Source organism: Myxocyprinus asiaticus, chromosome 21, assembly GCF_019703515.2.
Source record: "Myxocyprinus asiaticus isolate MX2 ecotype Aquarium Trade chromosome 21, UBuf_Myxa_2, whole genome shotgun sequence".
Lineage (NCBI taxonomy): Eukaryota > Metazoa > Chordata > Actinopteri > Cypriniformes > Catostomidae > Myxocyprinus > Myxocyprinus asiaticus.
Window position 1 is genome coordinate 24,859,331 of NC_059364.1, and position 19,568 is coordinate 24,878,898.

A 19,568-nucleotide genomic window follows, 5' to 3' on the forward strand; every position below is an offset into this window, starting at 1 on the left:
GAGACGGCTGGGACCACGTCAAAATTTTATCGGCACTTAGAAATGAAGCATAAAGAAAGGTAAGCTAAGTGTAAGTTATGCAAGCAAAGCTAGCTAGCTAACGTTAGCAGTCTGCCTCTTGCTGCATTCCATTCAACTCAAAGTCATATTTTCCAACTTCCTACTGGGAAAAGTGCAATGGAATGCCACTTGAAGTCATAATTACAACTTGGAAAGTCGTGCGGAAATTTTAAACTCCGATTTCGTTGAGATACAGGTGCGTGACATCACATAATCTTGTCGGCACCCAGGAAGATGTACAAAATAAATGATAAACATTCACTTTTATTAAATAATATAGATAAATTAGTCAAAGTTCCTACATTACATGATATTAATGCTTGTTTAACAAACGTTAGCAGAGTAGCAGGTGTTAAAAACATGGTAAATTTTACTCTCTTTTGATAATCGTACACCTGAAGCACATATGCTAGCATTGCAGATTGTTTATGAATTGGGTTGTTAGGAGACATCTCTGGTGACAGTCAAAAACCTGCTATGCTAACGGGAGTGTTGCAGTTTTGTTTCCTTTAGCGTCATCTTCCAAGCATCTGGCATCGGAATGCCTTTAGTCGGAGATCGGAGATATCAAGTGGAATATCCCACATCCGATTTGAATGGAAAGCAGCATCTGTAACTAAACTCTTCTTCACCCCTCACTCAAAGAGATTTAGCGAGAATTAGCTATACATATTAGCTATTCATATTAGTTACCTATGTATTTACTGTTTTTCAGGGTGCTAGTTTCAGTTGCTTGCCAGCTATTTGCCACCTAGCTAGGTGTGCAAGCTACCTAATTTAGTTAGCATATATTGAGGGATGTAGCTAATGTATATACAGTGGCATGCAAAAGATTGGGCACCCCTGGTCAAAATTGCTGTTGCTTTGAATAGTTAAGTGAGTAGAGGATTAACTGATCTCCAAAAGGCATAAAGTTAAAGAAACATTCTTTTCAACATTTTAAGCAATATTAGTGTATTATTTTTATTTTGTACAATTTTAGAGTGAACAAAGGGAAAGGAGCACCATGCAAAAGTTTGGGCACCCCAAGAGATTTGAGCTCTCGGATAACTTTTACCAAGGTCTCAGACCTTAATTAGCTTGTTAGGGCTATGGCTTGTTCACAATCATCATTTGGAAAGGCTAGGTGATGCAAATTTCAAAGCTTTATACATACTCATCTTGTCCCAACAATCAGCAGCCATGGGCTCCTCTAAGCAGCTGCCTAGCACTCTGAAAATTAAAATAATTGATGCCCACAAAGCAGGAGAAGGCTATAAGAAGATGGCAAAGCATTTTCAGGTAGCTGTTTCCTCAGTTCATAATGTAATTAAGAAATGGCAGTTAACAGGAATGGTGGAGTTCAAGTTGAGGTCTGGAAGACCAAGAAAACTTTCAGAGAGAACTCCTCGTAGGATTGCTAGAAAGGCAAATCAAAACCCTGGTTGACTGCAAAAGACCTTATGGAAGATTTAGCAGACTCTGGAGTAGTGGTGCACTGTTCTACTGTGCAGCGACACCTGCACAAATATGACCTTCATGGAAGAGTCATGAGAAGAAAACCTTTCCTGCATCCTCACCACAAATTTCAGCATAAGAAGTTTGCAAATGAACATCTAAACAAGCCTGATGCATTTTGGAAACAAGTCCTGCGGACTGATGAAGTTAAAATATAACTTTTTGGCCGCAATGAGCAAAGTTATGTTTGGAGAAAAAAGGGTGCAGAATTTCATGAAAAGAACACCTCTACAACTTTTAAGCACGGGGGTGGATCGATCATGCTTTGGGCTTGTGTTGGTGCCAGTGGCACAGGAGAACATTTCACTGGTAGAGGAAAGAATGGATTAAATTAAATACCAGCAAATTCTGGAAGCAAACATCACACCATCTGTAAAAAAGCTGAAGATGAAAAGAGGATTGCTTCTACAACAGGATAATGATCCTAAACACACCTCAAAATCCACAATGGACTACCTCAAGAGACGCAAGCTGAAGTTTTTGCCATGGTCCTCACAGTCCCCCGACCTAAACATCATCGAAAATCTGTGGCTAGACCTCAAAAGAGCAGTGCATGCAGGACGGCCCAAGAATCTCACAGAACTAGAAGTCTTTTGCAAGGAAGAATGGGCGAAAATCCCCCAAACAAAAATTGAAAGACACTTAGCTGGCCACAAAAAGCATTTACAAGCAGTGATACTTGCCAGGGGGTGTTACTAAGTACTGGACCATGCAGGGTGCCCAAACTTTTGCTTCGGGCCCTTTTCCTTTTTTGTTATTTTGAAACTGTAAAAGATGAATATAAAAAAGTAAAATTGCTTAAAATATTAAAGATATGTGTCATCTTTAAGCCTTTTGGAAATCAGGCCATCTTTTGCTCGCTTAGCTAATCACAGCAACAGAAATTTTGATCAGGGGTGCCCGAACTTTTGCATGCCACGGTAAAGTTACGTTACATCATCGTTAGCTAATGTCAGCTCTGACATAAACGCTATACGCCATGGTAACGCTCCCTCACTTGGGTGAGAGAGCTGGAGATGTGACAGCAGAGAGTGGAGACCCAGTAATGCGTCTCCACTTATATGAAAAATTTACATTTTAAATAGGCTGCTTTGCTTATGTTTGGCATTCTTTGTTCTATTTTCTAGATTTAGCTATGTGGTTAGCAAACTGCACACATTTATACAAGGCTTGTTGTTGGTTCAAAAACAACAAAAAACTTACTATATTGTTTAAGAAAAGAAAGAGAAAAGTGAAGAATTAAGTACTGAATAATTGTTTGATATATTCTGTACTTGATGGTTTCTAGGGGAAGAGTCATACAGAAAACCTGATGTGATGCTTGCACAAAAATTTTATTGTTTTAGGTGGATGGTAAAACTTGGAAAAGGAGTGCTGAATAAAGATGGTTAAGTTAATTTCAGTTCCTTAGTGTTTGTTTGTATTTGTTAGCTCATAGAAAACAAAGGAAAATTCACATCTGCAATGCCTTTTGATTATTTTATCAAGACATTTCTCATGGTACACTGATACACACACACACAAATACATATATATATGGCAATAAAAGAGGTGAATGCAATTTGAGGAGTGCCTATGGTTTGCATTTTCCACATTTTATCGTGTGTCATGCAGTGTGGGACTCGCACTGGTTTGGTCTTGGTCTTGACTCGGTCTCCCCCTGTCTTGGTCTTGACTTGGTCTCACCCCTCAAAGGTTTGGGCTTGTCTCGGTCTTAATACACTCTGATCTTGGTCTTGACTTTGTCTCGGTTTAGGTGGTCTTGATTACAACACTGATATACCGTATTACTGAATACCATCACATGCCTACTCGGAAGTTAATAAAGTGTGTTCTTTAGGTATGCATGTGGGTAGTGTGAATACATTCCTGGATATACTTTATCCGAGAACACTGGTATTGTCCTTTAACCCAAATGTATGTTGTATAACAACCACAAAAATATTTTACTCTGGTTTTGTTAAATGAGTACCATCAAGGAACAATTTTTTTTTAGTGTGTGTGTGTGTGTGTGTCTATATATATATATATATATATATTATATATACAGTAACATTTACAATTGAAAAGATCTGTCCGACTTGCGGTTCTGTGCCATTTTATTTTCATTCAACATTTTTAATCGGACATCTCTGCAGCTCTTGTGGAATTATGAGATAGTAAAGTGTCCAGTGGATACATACTTCAGAATCTCAGCAGATGCAGTAGGTCATCTGGGTATTTTTTGCCTACTGTTTTATGAATACTGAGGATTTTTTGACATACTGCTTTTTGCATAAATAATAGTAGGGAAGTAGGCATATTTGGATGCATGGTTTGTATGTCATTTGAATCACCAACATCAGTGAGGGTCAGATTCTCATGCAATTCACTATGCAATTTAAGACGGTTCTTGCAATTTAAGCCAGGTGTTATGTTGCCGTTATCTTTGAATACATTTTTAAATTGTAATTATTCATTTTTAGTTTTAGTCTCAGTGCCACTCCCTGACATACTCTAACACTTTGAAAACCACTGGTAAAAGTGGAAGGGAAACCTTAAAGTAATGTGCCTTTTTTTTTTTTTTTTTAAGGACTTTGACATTGAGCAAATGTAAGCAGTATATAATAAGATAGATTTTTTTTTTTAGCTATTTGCTGCTTATCTCTGAAGTGACACCATCTGAAGTAAATTATTATTTTTTTTATCAAGCTTAAGGCTTCAAGTGGTATGTTTATTTTCTTTTCTGTCCAAATAGCCTTTTAAGCGGGGATGTTTTATCCAAACATAAATAGAATGTTAGCAAATATTTTCTGTTTCTGGATGAAAGGACACGCCGTACAGTATTTGTTGAACTGAAGTGTCTTGTAAAGATTTGCCGCATTACTTGCTTTGGCCTGATGGGGGAGTTGTCTTTCTAAATTGTGTGGTGTTTTTCTCTGCAAGCATATTTTATTGCAACATCTGTTCCCTTGAAATGTGTCTTAAGAAACCAACATGATAATCAGTTAAAAGGGAGATCTAACCATACATTCTAAAAAGTGTGTTTAATTTTTTTATGTACACTGTGTTTCTGATTTGTTCGAGTCAAGTAACAGAAAATGAACAAATTAGGTTCTCATTTTATGGGTACTAACATGAATTCAGATGGTGTATTTTACTCATTGAGATTCATTCTTGATTTTATTGTAATTGCTATTAAGAATTCCCTTCAAAGAAAATGGAGATGCTGTAATTATCTTTCCATAGAGGAATATCTTTGTGATTTCTTCCTTTAGCATGGAGTGATGTCTTCAACCAGTAGAAGCAACTCAACAAATGACATCCATTTAATACAGACTGAAAGATGGCATATTTATATATATATATATATATATATATATGTGTGTGTGTGTGTATGTATGTATGAATGTATGTGTGTGTGTGTGTGTGTGTGTGTGTGTATATATATATATATATATATATATATATATATATATATATATATATATATTTTTTTTTTTTTTTTTTTTTTGTGCCAAGCATACATCAACCACACATTAGTAATTTCTGTTCCTTATTGCCCAATTGTACTTCAGATCAGAAGGGTCTTTAAATTAATAATTTGGTTATTTAAAGGAATGGTTAACCAAAAATTAAAATTCTGTCATCTAGTCACCCTTATTTTGGTCCAAAATACTTGCCTGTTTTAACACAATTCATTGCTATCACTTGCAAAAGTTAAGTGGTAGGTACGACCTTGTGAAAATCTGCTCAGGCTCCAATTTAGAGTCCGATCAGCATCTTATATACCTGATAGACTCATCTGAAAGTAATTGTCATGCTTTTGAATGGAGATAAGTGACCTGACTCAGGGCCACCTATGCGATATTCCCCATCCCTATCCCAGTGCTGCACTTGGACCCTCAGCACAGTGGCCATTACACCACTTTCCTGCTCCCGACTTCTATTTCCCACCAATTATCTGGATCACCAATATGGCTGTTGTGGAGTAATGACTGTCTGCCTTTAGTGTGCCATTGTGGCCATTGTGTGTGTTGCTGTAATGGCTTCTCATGGCCATGGAGGTGCGAATGTCTCATTAAATGAGCATGAAATTGAAAGCTCCTTCCCATCTGACAAAGATGATGTGCTGAGAATCTTAGATGGCACGTGGTTTCTTTCCCACTTGATAGTACGAACAGAATTTTTTTTCCCCTCAAAGTCTGTTTAATGGGGTTTGTTTGTTCACTCAGTTTGAAAAAATTCTAAGTCAGATGTCAAAATTTTAAAGGTGAAAAGACAAAAGTAACCCACAAAGGTTCAGTTGTGGATTTTTTTTGTTTGTTTTGTTTAGCACAATTCTAGTTTTTTAACAGCATATTATTCTGTTCCAAAAGCTAGTAAGCTGCCTACAGAGGAAGCATTTTAAGTCATTGTAAGTGTGCTCCAGATCTGAAGGCTGCTCTCAAAAGTAGGTATCTAAATTGTGCCAACTTCTAAAGCAGCATTGCATGTATCCTTTGGCAGTCCCTGACTGAATGTGCTGTGTAGATTTATATGGATTATAAATAAACAAATATCATTGGTAAAAATAATTCAGTGTAATTAAAATGTTATGCTTATTAGAATATTGCATAGAGTTAACTTTTTCGATCATTTTGGCTGTGTTAATGCCAACGGCATAAATTTTGCCAAAGGTGTGTTTTTTGGGGGGAATTTTGATATTTCAACCTCAGTTCCTATAATACATCTACACAAAATAGTTAAACTCAGGAGCTTAAGGACAAAAATGTTCCCATTGAAACCTATTAAAACAGCAATATTTGATCCCAGTGCCATTAAAGAATAAAATCATGAATTCTGTGATATTATGCTTTCATTCCGGAGCCCTGGCTTAAAATTTTTATTTTTTTAATATTTTCCACCAGATGGTGCCATTTTTCTCATGTTTAGCCTACGGAGCAAATACATGCTTTTTTCTTATTTTCTGTTTGCTGTATTATAGAGCAATGCAGGCCAGTTGAATAAATGATGCAGCTATAATTGTGTGGGTGTGTTGGTATGGATGTCAGAGTGTGTTTTGTATGCGTGTATTGAGAAATTTGTGTGTGTGTGTAAAAAACGGCAGTGGCATTATGTAAACAAACTGGCATTTAAAGGGTTAAAATCCTGAAAATTAAGTTTGAGTTTTTATTATTTATTTTTTTACACAAATCTGACACTGCACAAATAATAATAATGCATCAAAATGCTGTTGTTAATCATTGACATATCCCAGACTGTGATAATCCCAAAATTATATATATATATTCCCCTTAGCATTTAGTATATGGAAAAGAATTCATTATTTGTTTTGCCAACAGTGGCATTATATAAACTAACTGGCATTTAAAAGGTTAAAATGCTGAAAATGAATGAATATTTGGTAGTTATGATCAGGGCTGTTGTTGGTTAAAAAAAATTACTCATTGAAAGTGGAAAATAATATTAATATATAATATTATTATTGCAGTTTTTTGACGCAGACATTTTTGTCCTCTAAGGACCTCTGAGTAACTTTATTTAGATTGACGCACAAGGGTCAATTTACTAAAATAATTTAAGTAGAGTCCATACAGAACACTATAAAAAAAAAAGTATAATTATTATTATAAATTTTTTTTTTTTTTTTTTTTTTTTTTTTGAGCATTTAATTAGAAATGTGTAGGAGTGAGAATGACCAAGGATGAACAGGGCCGGAATCAAACTCTGGTCTCCCACACATACCACATGTGTCTCTGTTATTAATGGTTTTCTTTAAGTGTAAAGTTGAGTCTTAGCTATTATCTTTTGTGGTGGTGTGGTTCCTACTTTCTTTCTTTTTTTTTCTTTTTTTTTTTTACTGCTGAGCTCATGTCGCTTTTTGATGAATGTAACTTTTATCCTTTTTATTCATCTAAATCCATTAATGGTGACATTGATGTTTGATAACATTCATTTTAATGAAACAGTGTTTCATGAAAACAAGCTTGTTTTCAAAAAGGTTGTGTATCAGTGGTCACTGGACTGGAAAGTTTGCTGCCTACGCTGCAGTTTGTCACCGTCTCGATAGCTTGATCATCTTCAGACCTCTGCGTCTCTCCATCATTGTCTCTGTATGCTTCAGTTAACAGATATTCTGCCACTCAAGCGGCAAAGTTGATTTATGTTCTTGTGGTAGAGATATTTAAGAACATTATTTTCTTACTGAAGTTGAGTGGTGCTTTCACAAAATTTCAGCTGTTAAAGACTTTCAGACGTGCTTTCCTTATGTGTTTATTGTTCCATTTATGGATATTTTCTGTGCAACTTTTGGCCATCTAACAATTCGATTTTATTTTTGCTTTATTTATTACATTATTTTTCCTCAAGAAAAAGGCAAAATGAGACATTATGTTCCTCTTATAAATTCATAGGTATCTGTTTTTGTCCTTTTTGGATTTATCTTTATTGCATGGCTGTAAAAATTACTTTAACCTCAGATCTTTTTTTCTTGTAGGTGACAGCACGATCCCTGCCAGCGGTACAATCTGATGAACGACTCCAGCCTCTTTTGAATCACCTCAGGTATTTGGCATCATTAAAGTAATTGTCTTCACCACTGGTGTAAAACTATATTCTTTATTATTGCATTGTGGCTAAATGAAAGCCAGCCATGCACTCTGCGGTTATATTTAAGGAGACATTAGGCAGAATGACTCAGTCACCATTCACTTTCATTGTATGGAAAAAAAGATGCATTTAAAGTTAACATCTCCTTTTGTGTTTCACAGAAGAAAGGTATTCACACAGGTCTGGAATGACATTAAGCTGAGGAAATAATGACAAAATGTTCATTTTGGGGTGAACTAACCCTTAAAATGTAGCCCACAAGTTGTATTTTATAAATTACATCCTTTGTTTCTTTTAAAGCTTTTTAAATAAGCATCATCTCACCACCACATGCACACAGTAATCCTTATTTGTTGTTTTGTAATTGTCTTGGACTACTTGAGGGCGAGGCAAATAGTCCACTCAAGGCCAGCCAGCCCGCAGAGTGACTCCGACTGCCTTTCTTTATCTCTAGCACTCCCTTTCATTCAGTTTCTTTCAATAATGGCCTGAGCACGGCCACATTACCATGCACCAAGTGTCCTCCAAGTGTGAACATGGCCTTGCTTTTTGGCTGCAGCCCAGCAGGGATACCAGTGCAGATTAAAGCCAGGCTTCTCAATCAGTGGCCACTGAATGCACAGACGATTGTGTCCCTCCACTTGCTCACAGTGAACGGGAACAAAGGCAGCATTCCCAGCAGTCAATTCATTTGCTTTTTGATGGACTCTAAATGAGAGCACTTTAATTGAATGTGTCTTTAGAGGTGACATTTGTGGCTGCGGATGATTGGCTGGAATACTCTCTCTCTCCCTTTGTCAACACTGGACTGGCCAGATAAGAGTGTATGAAGGGCCACTGTGGACTTGAACTGTGAGGGAATGTCCCAAGCTACGAATGCTGAGGCAAGGGAGAGCAGGACCTGGCAATGTTTTAATTTTTCATAATAGCACTCAGAACTTCAGTGGATGTTTGGTAGGACTAGAAAAGAGTCAGTTTATTTGCAAAAGAGCCCTTTCTTGTATGAGCTGGGCATCTCAAATGAAAATGTGTAGTATTTGCCAATATCAGGATTGCACAACCTTTCCCTTGATGCCATGACAAATGGCAGTATATTTGAATTTTAAACTTTAAAACTGTTGAATGTTTGATGTGTTTCAGAACTTTTTATGGAAATCCATCAAAACAATCTGTGACTTTATATTATAATACATGCATATTATAATATGTTGTTTTTCATTTGTAAAAGCACAAGTAGAGATTGATTTGAGGTCTTTAAATGTAATGTGGGAAATTAATTTACACTGTTTGCATTGTAATGGAAATCAATTTGTCACAAGTTGTGAGAACCCTGCATTTAACATTTGTAAATGGATTTAAAGGAATATTCTTGGTTCAGTACAGGTTAAGCTCAATCAACAGCATTTGTGGCATAATGGTGATTACCACAAACATTAATTTTGACTTGTTCCTCCTTTTCTTTAAAGAGCACCTATTATGGTTTTTAAACTTGCCTAATTTTGTTTTAAAGGTCTCATACAATATATTTACATGCATCCAAGGTCAAAAAACACTTTAATTTGCTCATAATTTAAATTGCAGCATTACCTTTTTTTCCCCAGTGTCAAAAACGACTCCTTCAATGATCCGTTCTAAATGATTCATTCTAAACTCCTCCTTTCAGAGAGCCTACTCTGCTCTGATTGGTCAGATGTCCCAGTCTGTTGTGACTGGTCTACCGCTTTGAGGAAGTATGTCTGGAATTACTAACGACTCGTTTCAGGTGTTCAGAATCGGTTCTTTCTTATGGAAGTCAATAACTCCATTTGTCGTGCACTTAGATTTTTGAAACTTTGCAGACTTTTTTACATTCACAAACAGCTATACAACACACAACATGAAAGGTAATATTTGAAAAACCATAATAGGTGCTCTTTAAAAAATCTGGGTTACAGTAAGGAACTTAATGGAAGTGAATGGGGCCAATCTGTACAAATTCACATACTGTTTCAAAAGTACAGCTACAGGACGTTAACAATATGCGTGTTAACATGGTTTTAGTGTGATAAAATAGCTTAATAACATTTTGTGTGTAAAGTTATATCCATTTTTACAACCTTGTTACCATGATGACTTAACACCATAAACCCCCGAAAACATCTATACAATTTATGATGTAAACCACTTTACAGCTCAGATAATACCTGAGTTTTAACAGAAGAATTAATGTAAGTGCTTTTATAAAATTATAAGCTTCACAATTCTGCCTTTAAACCCTCCAAACAATTGGCTCCATTCACTTCTTTCTTATTCACATACAAGTAAGTGCCTCACTGTAACCTCGATGTTTGCTTTTGTTTTGTTTTTTTTAAAGAAAAGGAGGGACAAGTCAAAATACATTTTTGTGATAATCAACATTATTCCACAAATGCTTTTGAATACGTTGAACCTGAAATATTCCTTTTAAACTCCTGTGGAACTACTGTTAGGTCAAAAAAACTGAGCCATTTGTTCAGCTGCCTTAATTCAACCACATCTGCTTACAATAAGTGCTTTCAATACAACATCGGTGCTGTTCCAAAGGGATCAGGGATGATGCATCTTTATTTGACTAATACTTCCGTTTGTAGAGATGATCAAATATTTGTTTCCTCTTTTTGAAATTTAGGCCTAAAAGCCAAAGCCCTTCCATTTGCAAAGTACAGTATGTAATTTGAAGGAATATTTTGCTATATGAAACATGACTGTGAGGATATATAGATGTAATATAATCAGTACATTTTTTCCATTAATGTTTACATTTATAGTGGAGTTTCAAAGAAAGTAATTTTCTTTATAACAAAACTATCTTTCAGGAATTTAATTCATTTTTGCATAATTGGGGCTTCGATTTGTGTCCATTTACCAACATTATACTAAATACAGTTTTGTGTCATGTTAAAACTGAACTTGGGATTATAAATCCCAAATATATTGTAGCTCAAATGTGATCGGAATGTAAAGGTCTAATACTTTTTCTACAACATTATAAATTCTTTGCCAAAAAGATAGGATTTCAGTGCAACTCCTAAAGCATGATCGTGATTGGCGTATAAACACCACATTGTCTCAAACACATTAGGTCTGCCGTAAAGTGCTTTTTCCCCCTGAACTGTGTAATAAATAAACTAATTACCTTCTTTACAAACTATATTGCATTTCTGTTTAGCAGACGGTAGGACTTGAGTATTGAATATTCCCTGGGTTATGTGGAATCTTGTATTGTTTCAAGGTGTGTGATTAACTTAGCAATCAAAGAAAAATGTCTCTAAATGTTGTGATTCTCCTTCACCGGGAAACAAACAATTTCAAATAATGTACGCTTTAGTATGTGTTCTTTTTGACCTTGTAATCACTTGACTGATTTGTTTTCATCATTACTTGTTCCTTTACCCTTTGTTGTAGCCATGCCTATGTGGGTCAGGACTACAGCATTCAGAAGAACATTGGGAAAGTTTCACTGGAACAGATCGATCCAGTAAGTATCGACTGAAATGATTGAAGTTATACAATGGCAAAGCCAAGTGATGGCTGTACCTCTACATTACATCATTTTTGAAAATGCAAAACATGCCGCAAAACAACATTTAACAAATCCATCAAAGAGATTAAGTGGGACTTAATATTTATATGGTCTCAGGAGCCTGTTCTTTAGTGCTTAATTTATATTTGGCACTGAATGAGACTTAAAGTGAGGGTAAAGTTTTTCTTTTACTGAATCCTCAAGTTACTAGGACATTGAGCATGTCCTGTTTTGGTTGGAATGGATGTGCGCAGATGTTTCTAGGGAGTAAAACCGTCTGGATGGCACTGCTCTGTATGTGTGTGTTTCTGTTTTCTTGTATATGCCATCTCGTGGGCGATTGCTGTTCCAATTAAGTAGCTCATCAGCACATGCAAATTTTGTCCTTCAATTTTGCTTTTATTTCAACACATTAATGGAGGCATGGAATTCTCTTGTAATTAAAAGACTTTGCGTTAAAGAACTCAGTACCTCTTTTCTTGAGCCCTCATGTCAGTCTTACATGCATACAAAGACATACAAACACTCACTCTGAGTTTTCAAAGCCAGATTTACAAAAGAAAAGCAGATCAATGTTTGTGGTTCTCAACTGGTTGGTCGGCAGTTAGTATACAGTAACAAATAGGATTATCAACTTCTTTAAAGGGAGGAGAAACTTTTTTTTTTTTTTTTTTTTTTTTTGTGCCTATGCAATTAATACATTTAAATGTTTTATTTAAATGACATTTTTGTTTTCTTTTGTACTATAAACTATTTTGGTACTGTGTTGGGTCACCATTTGATGTCCAATGTAAAATCTGGGTCCTGAAGCAAAACCAGCTCTGAACCACTGCTTTAGGGGACTGATAACTTGCTTTACCTCAAAATTGCCAATTTTATGAAACAAGCCATTTTCAGTAACTGCTCTTTCCTTATCTTCACTTCCTCCAGCTTTCAGGCACATCTTTTCCTCTGTGTATGAGGCACCTCCACAAGGCACTAAGAGAGAACCACCACCTGCGCCACGGTGGGCGCATGCAGTATGGCCTCTTCCTCAAGGGCATTGGTCTTACTCTGGAACAGGCCCTGCAGTTCTGGAGGTCAGAATTCGTCAAAGGGAAAGTCGATGCAGACAAGGTAACTTCAACTTCAGCTCATGCTCGTTCACATTGCCCTCGTTTTCCACAGTCCTGTGTCCCCAGCTGCTTACTTGGTTATACATTTTCAACTGAGTGTTTGTAGAGATTCTTTGTTCCACTTTTGATTCTGCTTATATCGTTTTCTTTCTTTGTCCCTCAATAACTCTCGACTAGAGAGGGTCACCCAAATGAATGAGGCAAGATATTGGAACCCTGGGTTCTTCAACTCTTCTCTTCTGATGTTGAAGATAATTAGCCGTCTTCCATCGTGTCCTTAATTACAGTTCTAGAGGAGTGTGTTATATCTTATTTTTTGTGCATGGTACATTAAGCAAGACATTTTCACTCCCAATCATAGACCTATGTTTCCCTCCTCCTTGCATTCTGCAAATGAATGTTTATTCCCAGCTGATGCTCAATCAAGGACAAATGAAATTCACATCCTTACCTGAGAATGGCTGTCCTGTCGGGCAGGCTTTTGAAAATAATCGACTGTCTCATGAGAGCTCAGTGCCAGCTCAGAAATCCCTCATCACACGTGCTTAATTTCACTCTGGCTGCTCCAGTTGTTCTGAAATTCCCAGTTTTGTGTTTCCTTTGGAGTCTTAGCCACAGTTGTTGCCAGTTTTTAAGCAGCAGCAGCCTCATTTTAATCAAGAGGTTTGGTCTATTTAATTCTTTAGTTTAAGTTCTTATTTAGTTTTAATAAGACTAAACTCCTACTTAAAGCCTCCAAGCAAATATTTTCTAAGTAGGTAATAAGCATAATAATTATTATAGATACAGTCTGCATCTACTTTAATAGGGAAAGACCAAAATCTCTTTCAAGATTACGATTAAATAACATATTTCAAATCCACTTTAAAATCTGACAATGGAATCATACATTTTCTTCTTTAGCTCATCACACTAGCCCCAATCTGTACTGTACTAATACTGTATATTAGCAGTTTAATATTCAGTTGAGTTTTAATAATTAATGGATTAAGGGGACCACAATGAGGGTAAAAAAAAAAAAAAAAAAGTCATGTTCTACTAAATGATTTATTCATGGAAATGATAGTTTTTGGTTAGTCTGCAATTGAGGTGAATACCAGCATGTGACGAAATATGAAACGAATAAGCACACAATGGATCTGTCTATTTCAGCATTCACTTGCAGTCGGATGAAAAGGTGGGCAATATTCTGTGACAGCATTGTAAAGCCAAACAGCAGACACATTCAGGTCATTTGCAACAGAATGGCGCATTTTCATTTTGGTGGAAATAGGATGTCAGTTTATGTCGAAAAGCAATGAAAAACGATCAAGAGGACAGACAGGACTGGAACTGTATTATCAAAGCACTTTTGCAAAGCAAAGAGGAAAGTAACCACACATTGCAGGGGGTTCATAATTTTGAGTGACATTTTTAAATGGTAAAATTGTGTTGTTGTGTTCAAAAAGTGATGTTGATTTCTCTCATGCATTTAACCCTCCTATTGTGTTCGGGTCATTTAGACCCGGGAGGGGTAGATAATAATTTTTAAATACCAAATCGTTTTTTGTAAGGGAACCAAACTTTGGGACTTTGCCAAGACTATATAAATACACAATACATTTTTTTCTGATTTGTTTTATTTTTTATTGTTACATATTTTGCATCAGCGGGTCAATTTTGACCTGGGCATCAACTGTGACTTTACACATGATATTATGTAGATTTATTTGTACATCTATGAATTAGATTTTTTCTTAAAGACACTTTACTTAAATTTACCATCTTTCCCATACTCCCTCACACACTTTTTGTCTCACTGGGACTGCATCTTGTTTACAAACATGCACACGCACATACACATACAGTCAAACACACACACACACATTATGTACAAAACAGACATAACAGATGTAACAAACATAACAAATGAACTAAATCAAAGGTACTACTGTCTAAAGGGGGTGTGGCGAGAGCAAAAGTTCATGCACACATTAAAATAGGGTCTAAATAGGGCTTAAAAGAGGAAATTGTCCACATTTTACTCTATCCATCTGATGATGAACCAGCTTGCAGCATACGCATCAACATTCGGCAGTTCATTAGAATAGATTTTGCCTAAAACCATAGTAAAGATGTATTAATGTTGTAGACTTGAGTTGTACAGTTTTGATGATGTTTAGTTAAAAAAAGAATACGTTGGTTTCATAAATTAACCACAAAGTTGTTTTGAGCAGTTATGAGTATTTAGGAAATTCATTCAAATTACTAGTAATTCTCACATTAGATGTTAATATACATTGTATATGATCTTACATTTAAATAAAATTTTACAGAAATCTTGATAAAAAAAAAAATTTCTTCACAAATATCACAGTGGTTTTGATGTAGTTAATGGATATTTTGAAGTGTAATATAATTTCAAAGTTTTATTATTTCTTAAAAAAAAAAATATTTGTCAGTTAACATGCCAAAAATATCTATCTTTTTACATGGATGAACAGTTAAGAAGGTATCAATGACTTAAAAAATAGTTTTTGATGAAAATCATTGGGTTATGAATGATTTATAAGCTTAAATTCCACTGGGTCAAAATTGACCCGCGAATGCAAAAGGTGTATGGAGATTCTGAACGCAATAGTAGGGTTAAAGAAATTTATTTTATAAAAAAATGTGTGTACAAATCACAAACATTTATAGAAAAAAAAATAAGAATTTGTTTATTCTGTTACAATTGTGTGAGGTTTATCCAGCTAACCTGATACACTTCATAATCAGTTCATTATGATGCCAATACCAAAAGAAGACTGAAATATATTGAACATTTTCACTCAATCATCAAGATCAAAGACAGTTTATTCTAACCTACTTATCCAAAATATACAGTACTTGTATGTTTCTGAGTGTTTTGTGGACGGCCACTTTTTCATCAGCAGGCAACAGATTTGGAAGTAATTGCATGTCTGCTGTCTATATTCATTTGACACATGTTGTAACACACCCCTTTTCATTACCCTCCACACACACACTCTTTTGGTCCCAATTCAGAATGTAGATTAAGTCAGTGGACACATGTCACCCTACATGTAAAGATCAGTGCCCTTATGCAAAGCAATCACATTTTCCTGTGATAAAGTGCCCTGGAGCCTTGCATTCAAGCCTTGAACAGTGCCATCCCAGTTCTTTCTGATGGGCTTCCACACCTGCTTCCATGGTAGCAGCTTAAAATAGACTTGCAGGAAGAGAAGTTAGTGGTGGCCATGCTTCAGAAAATCAAATCCAGGCCAATTTTGTTATATTAGAAATGCTTTGGACTCCAGCCAGGTCTCTTAAGCAACCAAATTGGCCCGGTTGCTAGGGAGGGTAGAGTCACATGGGGTAAACTCCTCGTGGTCGCTATAATGTAGTTCGTTCTCGGTGGGGTGCGTGGTGAGTTGAGCGTGGTTGCTGCGGTGGGTGGGGTGAAGCCTCCACTCGCGCTATGTCTCCGTGGCAATGCGCTCAACAAGCCACGTGATAAGATGCGTGGGTTGACGGTCTCAGACGCGGAGGCAACTGGGATTCGTCCTCCGCCACCCGGACTGAGGCGAATCACTACGCGACCACGAGGACTTAAAAAAAGCACATTGGGAATTGGGCATTCCAAATAAAAAAAAAAAAGAAATGCTGTGGCACAAGACCATCTGAAAGTTCTGTGCAGTTAAGCAGAAAAATCGAATAATAATACCCTCCTGTCTCCTGTTCTTTTTTGGCCTTGGTTTGTTCCCTGCAGCAAATTTCAAGTACAGCTATAGTGGGCATGGAAATGAAAAAATGAATAATTCAATTTGCATGGGCATGCCAAAGTAGTTAGAATCACAATCTAAGATTATGTTGTGATATTTTAAATAGTGGTCATTTTTATTGGAAGGATTGTAGTTTTTGACATTTTATTTTAGCCTTAATTACCATTAAGTTTATGGTTTAAATTGGTAAGAACAAATTTGGAACAGCGGTTGTGTAGCTACGAAACTTCCATATGGTGTGCCTCTTCTGCTTAAACTTGAAGCAGCCCTCTTAAGCGCCAAACATTTGCCGTGCCACCCTGCCGGCACCAAACAAGCTGAAGTTCAAAGAGTTGCTTTGGCTTTGACTACTGCTAAGCCACTTTCACAGACTCAAAAGCAGTCAGAGGGTGTCCATTTACAATATTCCTTCTCTTAGCCTCCAACCATTCCTCTGGATTAAGTCGGGAGGTTAAAAAAACACATGCAGACAAACACATTCTCTGGTGGTCACGCACAGCCACTCGCAAAAGTGCTCCATTTCCAGGCTGGCAGGATCCCCTCAGTGTGCCTTCTCAGGTGGAAACTGGTCCACCCACTCACAAGGAGCAGAGCCCTCCCTTTGAGCCAGAGGTTGGCGTAGTCAGTGGGATTCATGTAGCGGCTCTTTGAGTGATGTATGCGAGGTGTCAGGGATTTCAGACGGCACAAAGCCCCCATTAGCATTTAATTTTCTCTGGCAAATAAACAACAATAGCAACATCTCAGTCTGTGCCCCTGTCTTGATTCTGATTTTACAGATTTAGTTGTGGATGGGTAAAAATAACATTCAAAGGTGGTAATCTATATATTTCTTTATGAAAGAGTTGCTTCTTGGGTGAGTTTGTAGATTTATCTGCTGTTTTGCCTTTCACAGCACCCCCTCCCCTTCTTTGCTTTGGCATGCATGGAGGGATACCACCATTTCATCTAGTGTTCAGACATGCTTATTGTTAAGGGTAGCTGCACATTATATATGCAGTTCAGCTTTTATGCACCCTAAAGATTAGAAAAGACACTCTGCTATTTTGAAAAATAATAAATTTTTTGCCCGATTCATCTCTCCTCTTATCTTCATTTAATAATCTGAAAATGTTTCTTTGCTTCTCAGTTAGTACAATAGCAACAATAATGATGATCAAAATTACTTAATTTTAAGATTTTATTAAGAATACACGAGTGGTCCTTGCCCATGCAAAAGTAGCCACCACATTTCTAGGTTGTGTTGTAGGTGGATACCAGGATGTTACTAGTGTTTTCTGAGTGGTTGCTAGGATGTTGTGGGGGCTTTCTAGGTGGATGCTTACTGGACCAAGTAAAAAGTAAAAGAGCACATGGCACACAGGATGACAACAACAAACCATGTGCTCAGACAGAGACAGATCCAACCAAAAACAATACACCGAACAAAAATACAAAACAACAGGTCTATCAGTTTAGAATCCTGACACAGTGCAGGGAAAGTTACACACCAAAGTTTAATACTTGCTGTTAATTATTTGAATTGTGATAGTGATGCTTGTCTTATCCAGCACCATTAATTATAGTTGACATTGACATGCTAATAATTGTATGTTTTGCTGACATCATTCTACATGCAACGCAAAATGGTTTATGTACAAAATTGAGATATTGTCATGAGTCACTGATTTTTAGATGAAAAAATTACAGTTTACCCCATGGCTGATCTGTCTCATTATTACATGGAGCACGGGACTCTGATAGAACCTGCTACATATCAGTGGCATGGACCTTGTTTAGCTCTCTGATTCATGCTGTGGGCCAGGAACTGCTGAGGGCAGACCGTTATGGCCTTCTGTGCACCTCTCTGGCTAAATGGTCGCTGTTAACATTAATTTTGATTGAACTAGCACAATGCTGTGGTGCACCGGGGTGATGCTCATTAGACTTGCTCACACGTACTGGAGAGATTAGCTCTACAGTGCCAAAGGTGCAATTCTTAGTGACTGAGCACTAGCTTTTCTACCTTTCAGCCATGAGGGAGAGTGGAAAGATTTGTATGAACCTCTCAGTTACTTTCTTCTTTTTCTGACTTACAATTTACAGTATATACAGAAAATGAAAGATTTGCACATTTTAGAGCAGGTTTTGATGAGGGCTTTAGGAAATGCAGTCTTCTGAGACCGCAAAAGAATCTTCTGAGAACTTCTACCACCAAGACCACCATGTTTATGATTATCTGTACATTGTGATGAGACTAGATCCTTTCTTCGTTCCATGTAACTACTACTAACTAAATCTTCTTATATATAAAACCCTCTGACTTGGCCTTCTATTCCTGACTTACATCATTAGTTGCCATATGTTTCAGTGTATATAAAAAAAAATGTAAGCGATTATTTCTGCTTTTTGACACAATGCTAACTAAATCATTTGACCACAACAATAAAAGCATGGATTGAGTATTTAAGTAATAATTAGACTCCAAGCATTTCTGTAAGCCATCTCACTTAAGCATCAATATTAAAGGAAAAGTTCACCCAAAAATTATATGTCTCATTTAATCACCCTGTACATGTGCTCTGCCCATGTACATACGCTGTACACATGCTCTGCTCATGCGTCAAGTGCGAGGAAGTGTAATCAAGCTTTAAATCATGATCTCAGCTAGGAGACTGAGGATGGCAAGATTTAAGATGAAAAAAGCATTAGATTTTGGTCTGTTCTCATCCAAAGCCAATTGTATCGCTTCAGAAGCGTGATGAATTTAACATGAATTTAACCACAAGAGTCATATGTATTAACTTTATGCTTTTAGTTTGGAAGTGTTGGACCTCACTGACTTGCATTGTACAGATATATTCACATTATATCTCCATCACCATGAGGGAGTAAATGAAAAGAGAATTGCATTTTTTTGGGTGAACTATTCCTTTAAGTTAAACATAAATATTAGGTTAATTTACCTGTGAACATTGTTGTTTCCTTTTGAAAGCACATGTAGGGCTTTACTGGTTGTTT

General features: G+C 36.6%; 1 protein-coding gene across 1 annotated transcript in view; it reads left to right on the top strand.

Moving 5' to 3' along the window:
- The window catches only part of LOC127411815 (DNA primase large subunit-like), a 94,978-nt gene that overhangs the window by 44,963 nt on the left and 30,447 nt on the right, over positions 1 to 19,568 (top strand). The window contains exons 8-10 of the mRNA XM_051647614.1: positions 8,036 to 8,103; positions 11,572 to 11,644; positions 12,620 to 12,805. Of these exons, the coding sequence (XP_051503574.1) occupies positions 8,036 to 8,103; positions 11,572 to 11,644; positions 12,620 to 12,805 (327 nt within the window). The remainder of the gene's footprint in view (positions 1 to 8,035; positions 8,104 to 11,571; positions 11,645 to 12,619; positions 12,806 to 19,568) is intronic.